Raw genomic sequence first — 18,610 nt, 5'->3', positions numbered from 1 at the left:
TCATATCAAATGAGAAGAAAAGGTCAGTGTGAATACTAGATGTTGGCATGTTTTGTTCCAGTCTCAGGTTTTCTTTTATTTTTCTTTACTTTAGCATTGAGGATGGTGATGATGATGGCAAGATGGCTGATCTTTTGTCCTACTTTCAGCAGCAGCTCGCTCTTCAGGAATCCTCAGTCAAACTTTGTCAGCCTGATCTTGATGTCAGTCAGACTCATATCTCAGGTGTGAGATTAATTATGTCATAAGTTTGTAAGGAAGGAATTCTTAGAGGTATATTTTTGAGTTCAGCTTTAATAAAATGTCTTGTCTCTTTTTATTCTAAAATATAAATTTAGAAAACTTTCTTGTAAATGACTCAAGGTATCTATTTGTTCATTATTGTAACTAGATGTATAGGAAGAAATCTCATCAACTGGTTTAACAGCTCTTTCTTCATACATATTCTGGCCTTGTTCCTGTAGGCTATTCCATGCAGGCAGACTCATGCAGGCTTGCAGGCTTAGAACTTCACTTTGAAATTTACTTAGCTTGTTCCCTGGGAAGAATGTTCACATGCTACTTGTCTTCCTTACCTCTGACAGTTTATTGGGATTGGGAGAGGGAATAGGCTGACATTGATTTATTTTTGAATATAATATGGAAGGACTGTTTTAACACTTAACCTGCAATCCTGAAAAGACATAAGCAGGTGTTCAGTCCTACATACTGTGAGTAGTCCTATTGACTTCATTGGGACTACCCCCAGTGCGAAAGTAAGTACATGTATAAGTCTTTGCAGGAGTGGGTCCTAAATATTGATTTCTTAACCTTTATTATTGTACCTCTGGCATATTTTTTTTTAAAGCTGCCATATACCTTTCCTTAACAGTGAATTTGTGTTTGGAAAAATGAAACAGTTTCACATTTTCTGGTACACACGAGTCTGCTACAATTATGTGAATTAAAGTGATTTGTTTTATGGGAAGTGGATATTTTATATTTCCTGGTGGAGAGTATCAGATTCCTTTCAGTGAAAGCAAACATTTTTACAGTTGTTATAAATGAATCCATTCACACACACACTAAAAAACTCTGGCCACGCTATTTTAAAATGGCCAGTGATTTTTGGATGCCTCCATTTTGGGCACCCAGCTTGACACCTAAGGAGGGGTCTGATTTTCAGTGGGTAGGTGCTCAACACTTTCAGAAAATCAGACCCCTATGAAGCATCTCATTCTGGCTCCCCAAAATCACTGGTCAGCTTTTGAAAATCTTAGCCTCACTACTTTTCGAAGGAAGCAAAATAGAGTAAATTTATGGAACTTCAGCAGAACTTTGGCACTATTTCTATTGTCTTCTCTGTTTAACTCAGACCATTTAGAAAGACCATTTTTCTTCTGGATTTTTGCCAAAAGAATTTGGAAGCTTGCACTTTGTATACCATATTATCATGAGATCCCAGCCTAAGTGGGGGAAAGCCTCAAGCCCTCCTCTCCTGTTGGTATTTCTTCCTCAGTCTCCATGATATTCCTGCATTTTACTATTCTGCTGCTCTGCTTGTAGTAGAGTTGAAAGTCACTAAAATCTTGATCTTTAATCCATTTGTTAATCGGGTGAAGGATCACTATTGATCATTTCTGCAGCAGTCACAGATCCACTGGCCTAGGGAGAAAAGCAGCCTGGATGTGAAAGAGAACTTAAAAGAGAGAGAGAGAGAGAGAGAGTGTGTGTGCGCGCCAAAAAGTCAGGTTCTCAGTTTGCAAGATGCTGTAAACACATAAGACACTGTCTCTGCCCTAAACTGACATTACTTCCTTACTTTTACAACCTTGAAATGCCAGCAAAGAGTGCTTTAGCTGTATTTCTATTATTTTTTTCCATAACTGGTGTCTGGCATACAAAAAGAAATGAGAATGTGAGTGAGACCCAGAGAATGAGAGAACACCCAATCAAGGATGGCAGTAGTATACAGATTTTTTTTTTTTTTTTTTTTTGAGTGATGATTAGTTCTTGGTGCAAGATAGCAGGGGAAGATCAGACTTCTACTACTTAACATAAATGCTAGATTTTTATTTCCCATCAAGAGTATAGGTAATTTTTGTTTTTAGCAAATAAGAGGTTTATGATCTGGACAACATTCCTCACCAGAAGTCTAAAAAAACCTTTAGTTTAATATTATATATATTTTCTAGACAGTGGACACATCATTTGAAATAATAGCTTTCTACAGTGGGTGAAGATATTCATTGTGATGGGGCAAGCAACAAAAATTCTATAATGAAATGCAAAACCAGCATTAATGCAATGTTATGGCTGTACAATTCTGAATAAAGAGAAGTTTGGAAAGTCAAAAGTTAAGGTACCATGTTCACTTGGCCATGTTGCATATCCTACATAAAGCATACATTTAACATAATCAGTAACATGTTAAAGAAAACAGGAATAAAAAGATTACTACATATTTACAACAGGGCTGCATTAGCATTGCTGTCGGAAGATATGTACATTTCCAATCTTTTTTAATTGACTTGTGCGGTCTTAAGTTTTTGCTTTAGATTTCCTAGATCTTGCTAAACGAGAAAAGAATATAAGTATCCAGTTTCACGTGCTTTGGCTGACTGATGACTATCAAATGATAACCATTGATGTTGTTCAAGTTAATAGGCCAGTTTGTCAAAGGCTCATGATTTTTAAGCTTCTTTAAGATCTTAGCTGTGTAAGCAGCATATTACATTCTAAGGAGTTATAGCTAATGCACCTTTAAGCACTTAAGTTGCCAAAGACTGACTGGAGCCTGTTTATGTACTGTATTGCTATGTGTGCATATCTATAGCATGCATGTGTGTACAGCTATCAATGGTATAGGAGCAATATAGTTGTTAATATGCCTGTTTTTTAATTACATATGCTTCAAATGGTATGTTGAAAGTATCTGCTACTAAATTAAAGCAAAGTTTTCAAAATGGAGCCAAAGGCATGACTCCTCAGTTAGGAATAATTCCATGTTGAGTTTTAACTTCCAAAGTTCAGATGTTTGTATCAGGTGAACAAATAATCTGGTGTCATAAAAATAAGTATTCCCCCCCTCATCTTTCTCACTACTCAAATGGCTAAATGCTGTTTGCCCAGATTTTCCAGAAAAAAAGTCACCTAGGGCTGAGACCAAATATCAAAAAACTTCAATTCAAAAGAGAACTTTTTTCCAAAAAACAACATATAAAAACAGTTATAATTCAGTAGAAGCAGTTTTGTAGCCTTAACTACAGCATCTGTCACTGGTGAACACTACACTTCTCTAGCTGTTTTTACTAAAGTGTATCAGAGCAGTTTAGACTGAGTAAATCTCACACTTGCCTTTTGTGAAATAGGTGTAACGGTTATTTAGGAATCACTCAGCCCCGGACAGTAGAAACAGCAGCTGCTTAATAGCATACAGCAACACTCTTAACAGTAAAGGTTAAGTAGTAAAGATGATTATATCCAGCTAAAACTGCAGAGAAAATTTAGGGAGGTGGAATGCAAGTAGATGGAATTCTGGCTAAAACCCCAGGATTTTCTTACTCTACCTTTACTTTTATGAGAATTTTCTTAGTATCTCACTTGTCGATAACTTTGGTCAGAATCTTGATTTATTTGTGTTTAAAGTCATTGGAAAGAGTCCTCAACAGTACCATGCCATCTGACATCCCATTGGCTCATTACTGACAGAGGGAGGAGTGATACAGTGTAGATTCACCAGCACTACTTCCTGCAGGTTATACATGTTCCTAGTGGTGTCCCATCCACGTACTGAATTGCCTGAACCTACTGAGCTTTTGAAGTCAGAGCATCACAGCTTGGCTTCCACGCAAGATGTAAAACATTAAGTAAGAAATAAAATGTTACTTTACATGTGTGATGTGCACAAAGAGCTCTCTATATATTAAAGCTGCTGGAGAAATTATTGTTTCATAAAATCAGTGATATACCTGTTGTGCCCTGAAAAGATATGTAGCTGTGTAGTCTTTAAGACCACATCTAAAAAATATTTTGTTACCATGTCGTGTCTTAACATTTGTATATTATGTGAAGTTCTTTATAGTGCATCATATATTTTTTTGTAAGGTATTTGGTTGACTATTCCCAGTCAAACTTGTTCTCTAATTTCCTGTGAAAAACAGGATTTTGGTAGCTATCAAAAATAGGATCGGGGAAATAATTTCTTTGATTATTGTCATGTTACCATGTGATCACTTAATTATTTTCTGTTCACAGTGCTGCCTATGGAAGTGCTAATGTACATTTTTCGATGGGTGGTTTCCAGTGATCTGGACCTAAGGTCATTAGAGCAGCTATCTCTGGTCTGCAGAGGATTTTACATTTGTGCCAGGTATAATTGAAACTTTATCCATAGAGTGAGATATTCACCTTCTGTTCTTTTGGGTGGAGAACGAGGAGCTTTTCTTAATCTTAGTCTTTAAACTGGTTACTAGTATAAGATTATAGCCGTAGACGTTTATTTAGGTAAAAAAAGTCAGTGTGGGAATTAAAAAATTGCTGGTGGCATTTATCTTAATCAAATTGTCATTTTCTTGAGAATACAGTTTGTTTACCTTAATGTGAGCAGGGACTGTATATTGCTGTATAAACAGTTAAAATTGCCAAAAAAAAATAATTTTGTGAAAAACCCTGCCTAGTAGATGAGTGCTGTGCTGGGACTCAAGATCCCTAAGTTCTATTCCTGCCTCTGCCATTGGCCTGTTGGTGACCTTGACCAAGTCTTTTTGCTTCCCTGTGCCTCAGTTTCCCCATCTGTAAAATGGGAATAATGATATTGACCTCCTTTGTGAAGTGCTTTGAGATCTGCTGATGAAAAAAGCACTATATAAGAGGTTGGTATTATTAGTATTGGTATATAAAGACTGGTAGTGAATCCATAGAGGAAAGCTGCCTGTATTAAGAAAATGTTTTTGCTTTTAGGCTGTTAAATCTATAGGGCTAAATCCTGCTCTACTTATTCACGAGTAGTCCCATGTTAAACTCCTGATAATACTAATCAGGTGCTCAAATACACCAGTGATGTTTGTGGTGTAAATGTCTGGATAGATAGAAGCTATTAGTCTAATATAAGCTAATATGTTTTGGTGATATTTGAATGATGTTTACAAGCAAGGAGTACCTTTGCTCACAAAAGAGAGCATATATTGTTAAATGGAGTTGAGGAGTCCTAAAATAATAGTAGCGTGACTTTGATCACCATGTAGACATCACAAAGCAATGCCAGGTTGACACACTCAGAAAGTTCTGTGCTGTATTGTCACTGCTTCATATGTTTTACTTTTTGATGAGAAAATGGCTTTCTAGCTCCTCAGTGATTCCAAGTTCTATGTGGCTTAATAATTTAGTAATTAAGCAGTCTAAGAAAAGTGCCTTTAACTCTGTCCAGACCCCATCTACCACTACGTTCTTAAAGTTCCCCACTCGTCTTTTGTGCCTTGATAGTGGAGTTCAGCAAGGTGCTATAAAGCTATGGGTTTTGCTTTTATATCTTCACTAGGGATCCTGAAATCTGGCGTCAAGCCTGTTTGAGGGTTTGGGGCAGAAGCTGTAATAAACTTGTTCCTTATACCTCCTGGAGAGAAATGTTTCTGGAAAGGCCCCGTGTTCGATTTGATGGTAAGGAGTATTTTTGGAAACAGATGTTTTCATTGTTACGTATGATTTTGCCAGAAAAAAGTTGCATAATCTTTTATTTCTGTCTAATTATATAGTGCCACAAATGTTAGGCCTTATCTGAATTCAGTTTGGTTTTGAATATGCAGATCATCTTTAAAAGAAACTTCTTCCTCCTTTTTAGGAAACAAAAATGTAGCTGAAAACCTATACAGCCATAATTTTTAATCTTGTATGTTTATGCACTTTTAAAAGATGCTTGAATTTTTAGGTACTTATTTTCTTATTTGCTTCATTTCTGTAGGTGTGTACATCAGCAAGACAACATACATACGTCAAGGAGAGCAGTCTCTTGATGGTTTCTATAGAGCATGGCACCAAGTGGAATATTACAGGTAGAACTGTAGTAAACTGAGTGAGGGAAGTATTTCCCCCTCTCTCAAAGTACTGTTCATTCAAATATAGATCTCAATACTGTAAACACTAGTAGTTCAGTTGAGCTCAGTGGAACACTAAGTGTGTAAAGTTACTTGGGTGTAAGTATTTCCAGGATCAAGGCCATAAGGAATACTGTTAGATCTGGTCAATAGAGGTAGGTTTAGAAACTAATTTTCCTTCTCAGTTGCACCGTCTGCTCATGTCGGTAAAACTAGAGCTTTAAAGATGCCACAGATTTCTCCCTCTCCCCAAATCATTCCTTTCTTTGTGTCCATCAAAATAGTGCTCAGAAAGAAAAAAAAAAAAGAGAGATTAAATAAAAATTACCTTTAAATTTACTCATAACCAAGCAAGTAGATTTAAAGCCTAGGTTTTTTAAATCTGCCTTTGAACTCTTTCCAATTACTCATTCACTGCCTTTCTTAGCCTTCTCATTCCACTATTCACATAGCTAATTGTTCTTCTCTGCTGTCCCCTCCTGAGTCTAAAATGAGCTACAGGATACCAGTCAATCGCATAATCATTCATATGATTTGGAAAGTATCAGCCTGTCTTTCTAGATTTGGTATCTGATCTTAACATCTCAAATCTGATACTTAAGGTAGAGAAGCACTATCAAACAGACTTCTTCAGATTAATATGAGTTAAAAGCTAATTACACTTATCTCAGTGGGTACTGGGTAGGAAGAAGGTTCCCAAAGTTTATATAAGATTCATCTTGACTTTTGGTCAGTAGCTCCTTTTCTGCATTCCTCCTCTGAACAGAAGTTCTTAACTTCTGTGGTCTTGCAAAAGTCTGCATAGTTTGGTCATGTGGTCTCCCAAACCAGGTCTTTTGGTTTCTGATGAGTTGTTTCTGTGCTTTTGAAAATATGTGAAAATCTGTTTTTAAATGCTAGGAATTAGCACCTGTAATGCTACACCTTTCTGTGAAGGGCTCCCATGAGAAAACAGAATGTCTACTACTTTTTCCAGGTTTTTATTGTGTAATTGTATTTTTGCAGATACATGAGATTCTTCCCAGATGGTCAAGTAATGATGCTAACAACTCCTGAAGATCCTCAATCTATTGTTCCTCGTTTACGGACTAAAAATACAAGGTATGTTGAAATTGCACATTTGTCTGCCTCACGCCTTGTTTTTTACCCTGCAGAAAAAGGATGCTTTTCATAGAATCATAGAACTGGAAGGGACCTCGAAAGATCATCTAGTCCAGTCCCCAGGACTAAGTATTATCTAGACCATCCCTGACAGGTGTTTGTCCAACCTGCTCTTAAAAATCCCCAATGATGGAGATTCCACAACCTCCCTAGGCAATTTATTCCAGTGCTTAACCAATTTATTCTAGTTCTTAACCATGTTAATTCATGTTAGCCTCTAGATTTAGGAAAAGTAAAAACAACAATGGAAACATCATTTATTGTTTCTATTGTGCCAGAGATATTCATAGTTCTTTACAGGAAAATGTAAGACCAAGACCCTGATTCTGGAATCAGACATCTGATTGTAAGATCAAGGCCTTGGACAATGTCTGGAGAAACTCAGAGTGAACAGATGTAAGAGACATGCACTGTTGGTCTTGTGATTTCAGGATTTCCCCCCAAGAAAGGCAAGGAAGTAGGAAAAGAGGGCAAACAGTGAAAGGCTATCTGAACAGAAGTGAACGTCTAGGAAGGAGCTGAAGGAATCAAGGAAATATTAGTTTCTCTGGGTCAAGGAGGTTTCCTCCTTGAAACGTTCCCATGAACTTGTTAAATTATTGTGGAAATGTGTTTGCATCTCTAAAACAATGCAGTTTTGAGCTATTGCATAAGAATTTGAAAGTTAAAATAACTAGAAATTGTATTAAGAAAACTGACTAGCTAGTCTACTCTGTCCTACTTAAGAAAAATACTAAAAAGCAATTCTATGAACATTATAATTCATCACCTACAACAGGCCTGATGCTTTACAAAACACAGAAATATTCCCTTGCCCAAAGGCTCACATCCTCAAGTCAGTAATGGAAGGAAAAATAGATCTTACAACTATTGTCAGTCTTAATGCTTAGGTGTTTTTGTAGCATAAATAAAAACTAGTATCCTTAACAGTATGTGCTTGACACCATCCCTTTAACCTTCCAGAACTGATGCAATCTTGCTTGGCCATTATCGCCTCTCCCAGGATACGGACAATCAAACCAAAGTATTTGCTGTATTAATGAAGAAGAAGGAAGAGGTAGGTACCAAAATAAAATACTGAGAAATAAGAGAACAAGAGGGTAAGGAGAGTGTGATTTTTTTTCTTAAGGCTTCCCCACAATTGTGTCTTTAAAGAGCATATGGAGGTGTGACTGTACCAGAGACTCGCTAATGAACTTGGTGCATGAAGTGATGTCAGATAAATTACCACACATTAGAGCACTTGTAAAATATAACAACTTACTTGTCTCCTTCCAAAAATATATTAACTTTCTGAAGCAAGAAAGCAGTCTCTCTGAATCAACATATCGTGCCAAGCCTATTTGTTTGTTGTAAAATGACTTTGTTCACACTTAGACACCATTTCTCCCCCAGTAAGCCCTCTTCTGCCAACTGTTCCCCAAGCTTGATTGCTACACAAGGCCTGTATTAATTTATAACAGCCTTGCTAAATTTAAAAAGAGATATGTATCCCCAGCTCACAAGATGGTGGCATGAGAATTAAGTCAGAGGAAGAAGAAAAAGGTGGGAGGAGCAGCAAAGACCTTTTTATGACATCACCTTTCATCTGTATGAAACTTATTTCTGCAGCATTAAATAAATGAATCTAAATAATGAATTCCTGGTCAAGAATTTAACTGGGAATAACTTTCAACAACAGATGTTGCACAAAAAAAAGAAACACCTATAGTAAGTAGTGTCAAAGTAATTACAAGGGTTGTGGTATTGTACATGCAGCTAACTTAGTCTCAGTTTTTCCTCAAACCCTATATTGAGTTTGAGAAATTTTATTTTCTATGAAATCCTGCTCCACATGTAGCTTGGTATAAGTTAAACAATTTTTCAAGTAATATTACTACTTAATTCTAGAGTTTCCTATGTGTGAGACATAGTGTAGGATGTGTGCTAAATAAGGAAGTGGTAAAACGTGCTAAGAGTTCTGAGGTTTAAACAAATGACTTGAAAATAAAATAATTATGGTCTTAGTTTGGCATTTTATCATCACTCTTTCCTCTAAGAACTTAAAGGATCATTACTTTTTGGCAATGTAAATAAAAGTATCCTAAATATGAAAACATGGAGTTTTTGCTGTTTCACGATCTGTCTTCACACTTATTTAAAGTGTTATGGTAAACCATGGTAGTGCTGTATGTTCTTTGTGTGTTACTAAACTTTGTGTTTATTGTACAGAAACCAATTGACTACCACAAATACAGGTATTTCCGCCGTGTTTCTGTACCAGAAACAGAGCACAGTTTTCATGTAGGACTACAGCTGTGTTCCAGTGGCCGTCAGAGATTCAACAAGCTTGTTTGGATACATCATTCTTGTAACATAACTTACAAGTAAGTTAATAAACTGAGAACAAGATGTTTGCGAGTAATAAGGCCGGAAGCATTCATCTATCCAATGATAAAATGTGCTAAGAGTTTTGTGGTTTAAACAAATGACTTGAAAATAAAATAATTATGGTCTTGGTTTGGCATTTTGTTAGCATTCTAAGAACTTACAGGATCACTACTTTTTGGCAATGTAAAGTATGGGAAAGTATCCTAAACATGAAGGCATGGAGTTTTTGCAGTTTAAGATTTGTGAATAGTATTTGATCTATTGTACTGGGCAATCCTAAGCAGAAATATTTTTGTTCCTAGTAAACTATTCACAAATATATATAATGCCACGTCACGTTGAAAGCATGACTTGTATTTTGGCTATCTCCTGTCTCTCCAGTATGTGCTTGTATTATTAACAAAATGATTATCACGATAAGCAATGGCATTCCACACTGCATTATACTTTCCATTCCTGTTATAGGATTCAGAATCTGGAATACAAGGAGGAGGATATTGCCCTAGTAAAGCAGCCATAGCTAGGAATGTTTAATGTAAAAATACCATATTTGCATGCCTCAGTGAGAATCATGCATCTATACTACAGTAAAGTGATATCATATCTTATTAGCCTATTTAATGCTCATAGAGTTAGATTCCCAGTTATGTTCTCTATCTAGCACATGAGGATAGCCTCCTGACCTATACAAATTGATTTGTGCAACACTGTTGTTCTGCACCAGTGTGAAATTTGCCCATTGGCTGAAGTCTAGCATAAGGGCTATACACCATGTAAGCCCTGTTTGGAGGGTTTAATTGGGACCTAAATGATGCGTAGCCCTTGTGCTGTCCAACAAATGAACAACTCCTATAAAACACGTCACAGTTACAATCTTTTTACGGCTAACTCAGGTTGAAAATATCAACTACTTAACTTCCCTGAAGTGGTTAGCTTGTGTGTCTGTGGCTTTGTGCACACTTTGCATTATGAAAATACTGGATTACTCCTTATCACTCCCCTGAATATAGATTGAAGGATTTAAATGGCAGTTTATATTTGATGAAGGTAACTCACTTTTGTAACGTTCTTTGTAGATCTACTGGTGAGACTGCAGTCTCTGCTTTTGACATTGACAAGATGTACACCCCTTTGTTCTTTGCACGAGTGAAGAGTTTTACTGCATTTTCAGAAAAGCCTCTGTAAGAAACACATCTCTCCTTTTGCAACTCTTGCATGATTAAAAGATTAGAGCAAATGAGCACTTAAGTTATAAATCTGTATATATTTGAAACTTATTTTAAAGTTTTGGGAATCTTTTTGGAAGACTATACTGGTAATATGTTCTATTTGATTTAGGGTGGCTGGGTTTTTATTGTTTTGAAATCAAGCTTATGAATTGTTTTAAACACATTTATGTTGTGAAAAGACTTTGATAACATGAAAAGTTTTTACATGTCACTTTTCATACAGATTTATGAACCATTCTCTAAAATGCGAGTCTTCATCTGCCTATGCACCTTAATGATATTTCAGTCCAGGAAGAATTATAATAGAAAAACACTTACTGTACATGTGACTTAGTGTGTGCGTGCTTTGGTGAAGGCTCAAAATGTGAAATAAGTTGTCCTACATCTGTTTAAAACTGTGTGACTTGAGAAAATAAATTTTTCTTTTAAAGTAAATGTATTTTGTTTGCCTTTAAGAAATGACAAATTAAGTGCAAAGAAACCTGAAGAAGTGTGAAGTTCAACCATAAAATTCAGCCAAACCATGGTGATACTGCACCATAAATGTAATCTGATCTTGATAGCAGCCCATTAGAGCCTATCATCTCAGGGTGGCAGACCACTCTCAGGATCTGTAAGCCAGCCACAAGGGGCAAATGGCTGGCTTTCTCCTCTGTGGTCTAGGGAAGGGCTCCTGGAGTGCATGGTTCTGCTGGGGTGGTGTCATAGTGCAGATGTCACTAGTGTGCTGAATTTGAGTACGCACTGTTCAGATTTAATTGTGCAAATGAGAACAGGGCTCACTCAAACATGTTTTATTTTGTTGTTAATCCTTCCCTGCTACAGAAACTGTAAATTCATTGGACATTTGTCATTCTTATTAAGTTAACTTCTGGGGCTGCTACAGATTTTCAGGTACCATGTGTACCTAAAATATGTTCCTTGGATTTTCATGCAGGTACTGTATGCGGCTTCTCCTGCATATATAACGTGGGAGTTTGGTGCAGATACTGTATGCTGCTTATGATAAATATGTACTTTGGGTTCTCAAACAACTAAAGCTTCTAAATGTTTTTGTTCTACTAGATTCATGTAAGATTTCTTTTCTTAAAAGTAATTCCTTATAAATTTACCTTCTGAACAACTCATTTCAAAATACTAGGAATTAAAGAGGATGCAAGTACAAAAAAGCTGTTGAAAACTTTACTTGTTCCATAATTTGTAAAGTGTACCCTTGCATGGAGCTACACAGTTAAAATACATCAATAAATTAGCATTTTGCAAACAATTAATTGATATTTCTTAATGTACCCATAAGTCACGACTTTTTTTCACGTAGTAAAACATTCTGCATTCAGTAAGGAGCCTATACAATATACTATATTCAGTTACAGCATGATTGAGAGAAGTAAAAATATCAGTTGCTTTAAAATCTCAGTTTTTGGTCTTCAAGATAATGAAGTTCTGTCAAGTACATAAACTAGGAGTGCCTGTTATGAAGTTATCCATTGTAAGGGTTATGGTTAAAGCTCTGATTTTTAGATTATCTTTAACTAGTCCACAAATACCATCTGTACATAAAGAAATATCAGTTTGACTTGTATGAAAGAGGTTAAAGATACCAACTTTTTATTTAGGTGACATCAATAGTTCTTGATTTGGTAGCTTAATGATACTTCAAGCTTGTTGCACATATGCACTGTGTAATAATGTATGTAACCTAACCCTATTTGAGTCTTTAGCCTGTACAATAAAAGCAATCTGAGGCTTACAATCTGAGGCTTTAAAAACACTATATCTGACATTTACCTGCTGCTTCCGATCTTTTGTTTGTTAGATTTCTTGTACACATACATTTCTGAGGCTTAAGTCTGGGGGTAATTTCAAGGCTGGCACATGTAACCATGGCATGGTGTAGTTTCAGAATCTAATCACTAGTGCAACTTTACAGCAGAGGTTCTCATTTTTTTCCATACTAAAGAAACACCAGGACCCTTCTCTCCATCTAGCTGGGAAGTGGCTCGTACTGCCTCCTCTACACCCCATTTAGTAATATGGGAAGTTCAAGGTGGCTTGCCAGCAACAAAGGCTGCTAATATTTGTTCACATGCTAGTATTAAAAGTATATATGTGACTCGAGCAATGTTTGGTCCTATATTTTTACTCAGCCCATCAATAATGTTATTGTCTGTCTACCAATTTCTAACAACCCATGGTGTGGCCTCTAGCTATTAAGGAAATATGCTCTTACATCTAGTATTTCAAAACAGTTGTCCCTCAAGGCTTCATGTGCTAAATCAGCAGTTAGGGACAATAGTAAATATAGTCAACATGCTGAAGGGAAATGTGGTTTTCAAGTTTACTTGTACATCAGTAGCACCCAGACAGGAGCCATCTCCCAGTGGGCTTTCCAGCTGAATTAAGACAAGATGTGACAAGTGGGTGTAACAAACAGAGGGAGGACAGTTATAACAATGATAATGAACATATTGTTGCATGTGCCTATAAGTGTATCATTGTGGGTTGGATCAACAACACTCACATTCAATATCTTAAAAGGAAATCTATGCTCCTCAGCATTTGGTCCACAAAAAGACTTTCTGATCACGAAAGGAACAAGAACCTTGATTTTTTTTATATGGCCTGGAAGTTTCTACTAAATGCTTTACCACAGGGGCCAAATAAGACTGAATCTCAACTAGTTGACCTGATCTGAGAACGTTCTCTACCACGTTTTCAGTTTACCTGTTGTCCACAGTTTGCTACAAAGTGCTTTCCCCCCCCCTTGTCTGACAAATCTAATAGAGAATAAAATAAATTAGTGTTCCCACTCTGTTATACAGTCTGCATACTTTGTATCTGTTAGAGCAGTGTTTCTCAAATTGGGGTCCACAAGGGTACTCCAGGGGGTCTACAGGCCCTGCTGATCAACTCTTCCCCCCCTCCCTCCCGCAACAACTCCTCCTCCCAGCGCCTCCTGCACGCCAGGGAAGGAGGTGCTGGGAGGGAGGGGAAGGAGTGGGGACAGGAAGGGGTGGGGGCAGGGCCAGGGGCTGAGCAGGGGGCTTGGAAGTCTGAAAATTTTTAAATCAAAATGGGGGTCCTCGGGTTGCTAATGTTTGAGAACCACTGCTTTAGAGTGTAGAGATAGTGTGGTCTAATGGCTGGAGTACAGGATTCAACATTAGGGCCCCAATCCATAAAAGTGTTTGGGTGCCTAATACCCAGATTTAGGAACCTAAATCCCATTTTTAGGCACCACTGCACTTCATTATAGAGTCACTCGTGTCCATCTTCTGCCACTTCATGGATCACTAGTTCAGGCTTAGGCACCTATCTTCATGTCAGGAGTGGGAGTTAGGACACATCCCTTTTGTGCACATTTCTCTTTGGCTGCCTTCGGTAGCTCCCCCTTAGCACACTGGCTTTGTGGGTTGCATTCTTAGGTCCCTACCTCAGGCTTTGTGGATTGCAGTGGTGTTCCTGTGATTTTTCTAGGTAACTAACAGGCATTGCAATGCTCTGCATCACAACACCCAAGTCCTTTTATGGATTCAGGCCTACGTACTTCCAAATTCTCAGCTCTGCCACTTACTGTTGGGAAGCAATGTGATACAAATTAGGCCAGTGCTGAGCTCTTCTGAAAATCCCATCCTTAACTTTTGTCCCAGTTTCTCCATTTGTAAAATATGCAATGTTACCCTGCCTTAGTGGATGGTTAACATATGAGTAGTTTGTGAAATGTTAAGCATTGAGTAGTGGTGCTAAGTGTTACTTCCTGTTCATAAAATATTACACTAATTGCAAAAGCTAATTATGTACAAATCAAATTTATTGCATTAAAAGGCAAAAGTTTTCTGAAATTGGATGCACTATAGATCCTGTATTGCGTCAATGAAAAAAAATCAATATAAAAACATTTTAAAGGGAGCATTATCAAGTCTACTTTGGCCCACTTAAAATTTTTAAAAGCAAGCAACAGACTAGCAATAGAAATGGATACATAATTAAAAATGTTTCAGTGGAATCAGTTTTGATTAAAAAAAAAAAAATTCCCCTTCAATGGATGTAACTACAACATTTGCAACAGCTCACCAGTGCAAGAGAATGTGAAAGTGGTGAAACTGACTAGACTATTTATTTTCATTGCCCAAGCAGAAAAAAATGCAAAAAGAAAACTAAAAACTAGTGAGAAGTAAGTTTTTTGAAATTAGGCCTACTTTAATAAGATTATTAATGCATGTAATTAAATGTGAATTTTAACTTGATAGTACTGTCCAGGCTCTATTTAATTCTGAATTGCAGCTTTGCTGCCTCAGGATAAGTCTGGCTGCTTTTCAAGGTAAAATAACCTCTTACACAATAGTTGACCTAAAAGAAATAGAACAGTTAATGCTATGCTGTAAACTTTTATCTTGTTGGGAATTTAGCCAGGGGCTGTTATGTAGCCCCTAATTGAGCCTTTAAAATCAATTCAAAATTGCTAGTCCGTCCTGGGGAATAGCAATTCTATTGCTTCAGCTGGGATAGAAAAGCTGGACGCTACCATTAAATGGAGTCTTTGGACATGAATAAATGTTGCGGATTTTGTACAATTTAGCCCAAGATAGTTTTAGATGTCTGTGTTTGAAATTCCTTTAGAAACCTTTTACCCTAACCCATACACACAGGCAGAAAAGCACTAAATGTGTTCTTTAAAAGGGACACGGTCAAAAGGGTAACCAGCTATATTTCAAGGAAATAAAGGAAAAAGCTTAGTTTTAAGGAACACTATTACACAGTACTATTTATAGCAAAAATCACAAATTGAAAGATAATTGCATGTGAAAACATACTTTTCACCTATTCACATGCATCAAGCCTTAGAAGATATAGGTCATGGGACATTCTGTATTTGAAAAGAAGGGCGATTTTGTAGTTAAGTTGCTGGACCAGGAATCTGGAGGCAGCTCTGCCATTTACTGTGTGACCTTGGGCACGCCACTTAATCTTGCTGCCTCACTATTCCATTGTCAAATGAGGATACTACTACCTCTCTACCACGCAGAGGTGTTCTGCAACTCATTTAATGCATAGGAAGTACTCAGATACAGGAGCGAGGGGGGCCTAGATGGAAAATACGAAGAGCAGTCACCCTACTATCTAGTTAAATATAACCTAATAGAAATGTTTCCTCCCATATATTGTTTTTAAACAACTAAACATCCCTCTAGATTGTTTACAGCCCAAACATTGCATGCTGAGGACCTGAAAGTGAAACTGTCTTCCTTGTTATTTGATTGGCCAAGCTGAGAGAAGTGCAGAAAGTGAATAGCCAATGTCAATAGTGACTGATAAAAATAAATAAAATGTAAACTTTCTAATAACAAGGTAATTTCTTTGCCAATAAGTTAGTTTACAATAGACGACTTTTAAATTGGCATTGTCCTGTTTTAATCATCTGCTGCAATCCAGCAGTGGACACTGTCTCAGTGGGGTTTTCTGACCTGAGCCATTATTGCAAACTGAGCATATTGCTTTGCTGCCACTAGGTGGTGCCCCAAACTTTTAAATTCGGTTTTGTACAGTACTTGATTAAGTCTAAATATACATTTGTTCATGCCTCCCTCCTTTGAAAATAATTGAATGTTCCACTAATAATGATAACACACAGCAAGTTATGGCTTAGCATCTGATCTAACCCTAGGCAAGTGCCAAGTGTCCAGATGGATAGCAAGATGCAGGGCCGGCTCCAGGCACCAGCTTAACAAGCAGGTGCTTGGGGCAACCAAGGGAGAGGGGCGGCATGTGCGGCAATTCGGGGGCGGCAGGTCCCTCACTCCCTCTAGGAGCGAAGGACCTGCCGCCGAACTGCTGCCGCCGATCGCGGCTTTTTTTTTTTTTTTTTTTTGCTTGGGGCCGCAGAAATGCTGGAGCCGGCCCTGGCAAGATGCATTGCTAGGGTACTCATGGTGTTGCAACCCCTCCAGCACAGAACTACACCTTCCCCACTTATCATTCCTCCTTACTGGAGTGGAATAAATATAAAACGCTGCAACTCCCTGCAGCTGCCAAAATCCTCCCCCTTCTAACTATATTAATAGTGAGAGCTCCCAGCCCAGATACCTGCTTGCCAAGTCCTTCCCCTGAAAGTCTGCTAAGCCAGTTACAGAAATCACTAAGGTCTCCAAGCTTTACTTTGCATATGGTGCAACAAATTTTGGGTCAGTCCAACACAGCCTTAATGCACAAGTCTCCCTTTGCATTAGTATAAAGAGAAACTGCCATTGAAGGCAGTGGGGTTACACCATTGTCAAACTGTGTGAGAGAAAGGCAAATCAGGTCCAATATGAAAAGTTAGGCAGAGATGCTAGAGTTGCTGAGAAACCAGAATACAAAGGAGCAAATAAACAGAAATCCTTTATCACACCAAAAACAGCAAAAGTTTTTTAAAAGTTAAAGCATGAGGCTGGGGAGGGTAGGGGGGGGACACTAGGCCGCCAAAAGTGTCTACACTAGACTTTTTCAGACATATAATTCCCACTTTTTCCACCAGTGGTGCCAACAATGACAGACCTCAGGTTTTTAACCATCTTGTCATCTAACCGTGCCCAGAGTAGTATTAACAAACTTGGTGGTAAAAAATGCACAAGCTCACCTGAGCCATGGCATCTTCTACAGGTGCTAACAGTGGTGGAGTTGCACCTATTGGGATTGTGGCTGAAAAATTCTATTGCACACAAGGACCCAGCATGACTGGTACCAAATTGTGTTAGGAACAATTTTAGCTGGAGATGTAGTTAAGCTAAGTTTAATTGCTGTTCTCTAACATGGGTAAAAGGCTTAATAGGCGTAAGGATTAGTATATAGTGTTGTTGTAGCTGTGTTGGTCCCAGGATATTATATTAATAGCAAGTGCTCCCAGCCCAGACATTGGATGTCAAGTCCTTCCCCCAGAAGTCAACCTACATAACACTTTCAAAAGATGAGTCGGAGTTTAAATTCATAATTTTGCTAGACACTAAAAATCATGGCCTGAATAGAGACACTGGATTTATGGCTTATTATAACAAGCTGTAACCCACTAACAGGGCCGGCTCCAGGCACCAGCTGAACAAGCAGGTGCTTGGGGCGGCCAAGGGAGAGGGGCGGCACCTGAGGCAATTTGGGGGCGGCAGGTCCCTCACTCCCTCTAGGAGCAAAGGACCTGCCGCTGAACTGCCCCGCCGATCGCGGCTTTTTTTTTTTTTTTGCTTGGGGCGGCAGAAATGCTGGAGCCGGCCCTGCCCACTAACAACTCCCCACTCGGGTGCCTCCTCCCATCCTCTGCTCCCTTTCCCCCCTATGACTGGAGGGGTGTAAAGGGCCTCTTCACCTTGAATGGTCCCTTAAAATGTGTGTTAACTACTTATGCTAATCAATCTGTTCCACCTTGTATTTAGCTGTGACACTCTGAGTAGGTTTCCCATACTGAACAAGAGCTCTGTGTAGCTCAAACACTTGTCTCTCTCACCAACAGAAATTAGTCCAATAAGAGATATTACCTCACCCATCTTGTTTCTCTTAAGGATTAGTACACATTACTGGGGCAATTAGCTATCAGGCTGATTGTTCCTTAAAACTTTTCCATTTTCTTAATTTAGTTATGAGTATTCTCCCACAAAATGCTCAGTTGACTGCCCCCACAATCCATGAACACCCAAGGCAGTTACCATCTTTCCCACTATCTTCACAGCAGTCGCAGACCTCAGAGGCCTGTCTCACTTTGAATCATATAAATGTGGGGCTAGAAAGGACCTTGAGAGGTCATCTATGCCAGCC

At 38.1% G+C, this 18,610-nt stretch overlaps 1 protein-coding gene across 2 annotated transcripts in view; it reads left to right on the top strand.

The window, feature by feature from the left end:
- Positions 1–11,266, top strand: part of FBXO9 (F-box protein 9) — a 45,040-nt gene extending 33,774 nt beyond the window's left edge. For both annotated transcript variants that reach the window (XM_024221360.2, XM_024221305.2), the window contains 8 exons: positions 95–225; positions 4,237–4,351; positions 5,519–5,637; positions 5,939–6,029; positions 7,077–7,172; positions 8,196–8,289; positions 9,444–9,598; positions 10,679–11,266. In XM_024221360.2, coding sequence (XP_024077128.1) covers positions 95–225; positions 4,237–4,351; positions 5,519–5,637; positions 5,939–6,029; positions 7,077–7,172; positions 8,196–8,289; positions 9,444–9,598; positions 10,679–10,787 — 910 coding nt within the window. In that variant the 3' untranslated portion in view covers positions 10,788–11,266. The remainder of the gene's footprint in view (positions 1–94; positions 226–4,236; positions 4,352–5,518; positions 5,638–5,938; positions 6,030–7,076; positions 7,173–8,195; positions 8,290–9,443; positions 9,599–10,678) is intronic.
- Positions 11,267–18,610: the final 7,344 nt, after the last annotated feature.

Source organism: Terrapene carolina, unplaced genomic scaffold (genome assembly GCF_002925995.2).
Source record: "Terrapene carolina triunguis isolate 2854851 unplaced genomic scaffold, T_m_triunguis-2.0 Scaffold42, whole genome shotgun sequence".
Lineage (NCBI taxonomy): Eukaryota > Metazoa > Chordata > Testudines > Emydidae > Terrapene > Terrapene triunguis.
This window is presented reverse-complemented; position numbering and strand designations above follow the sequence as displayed.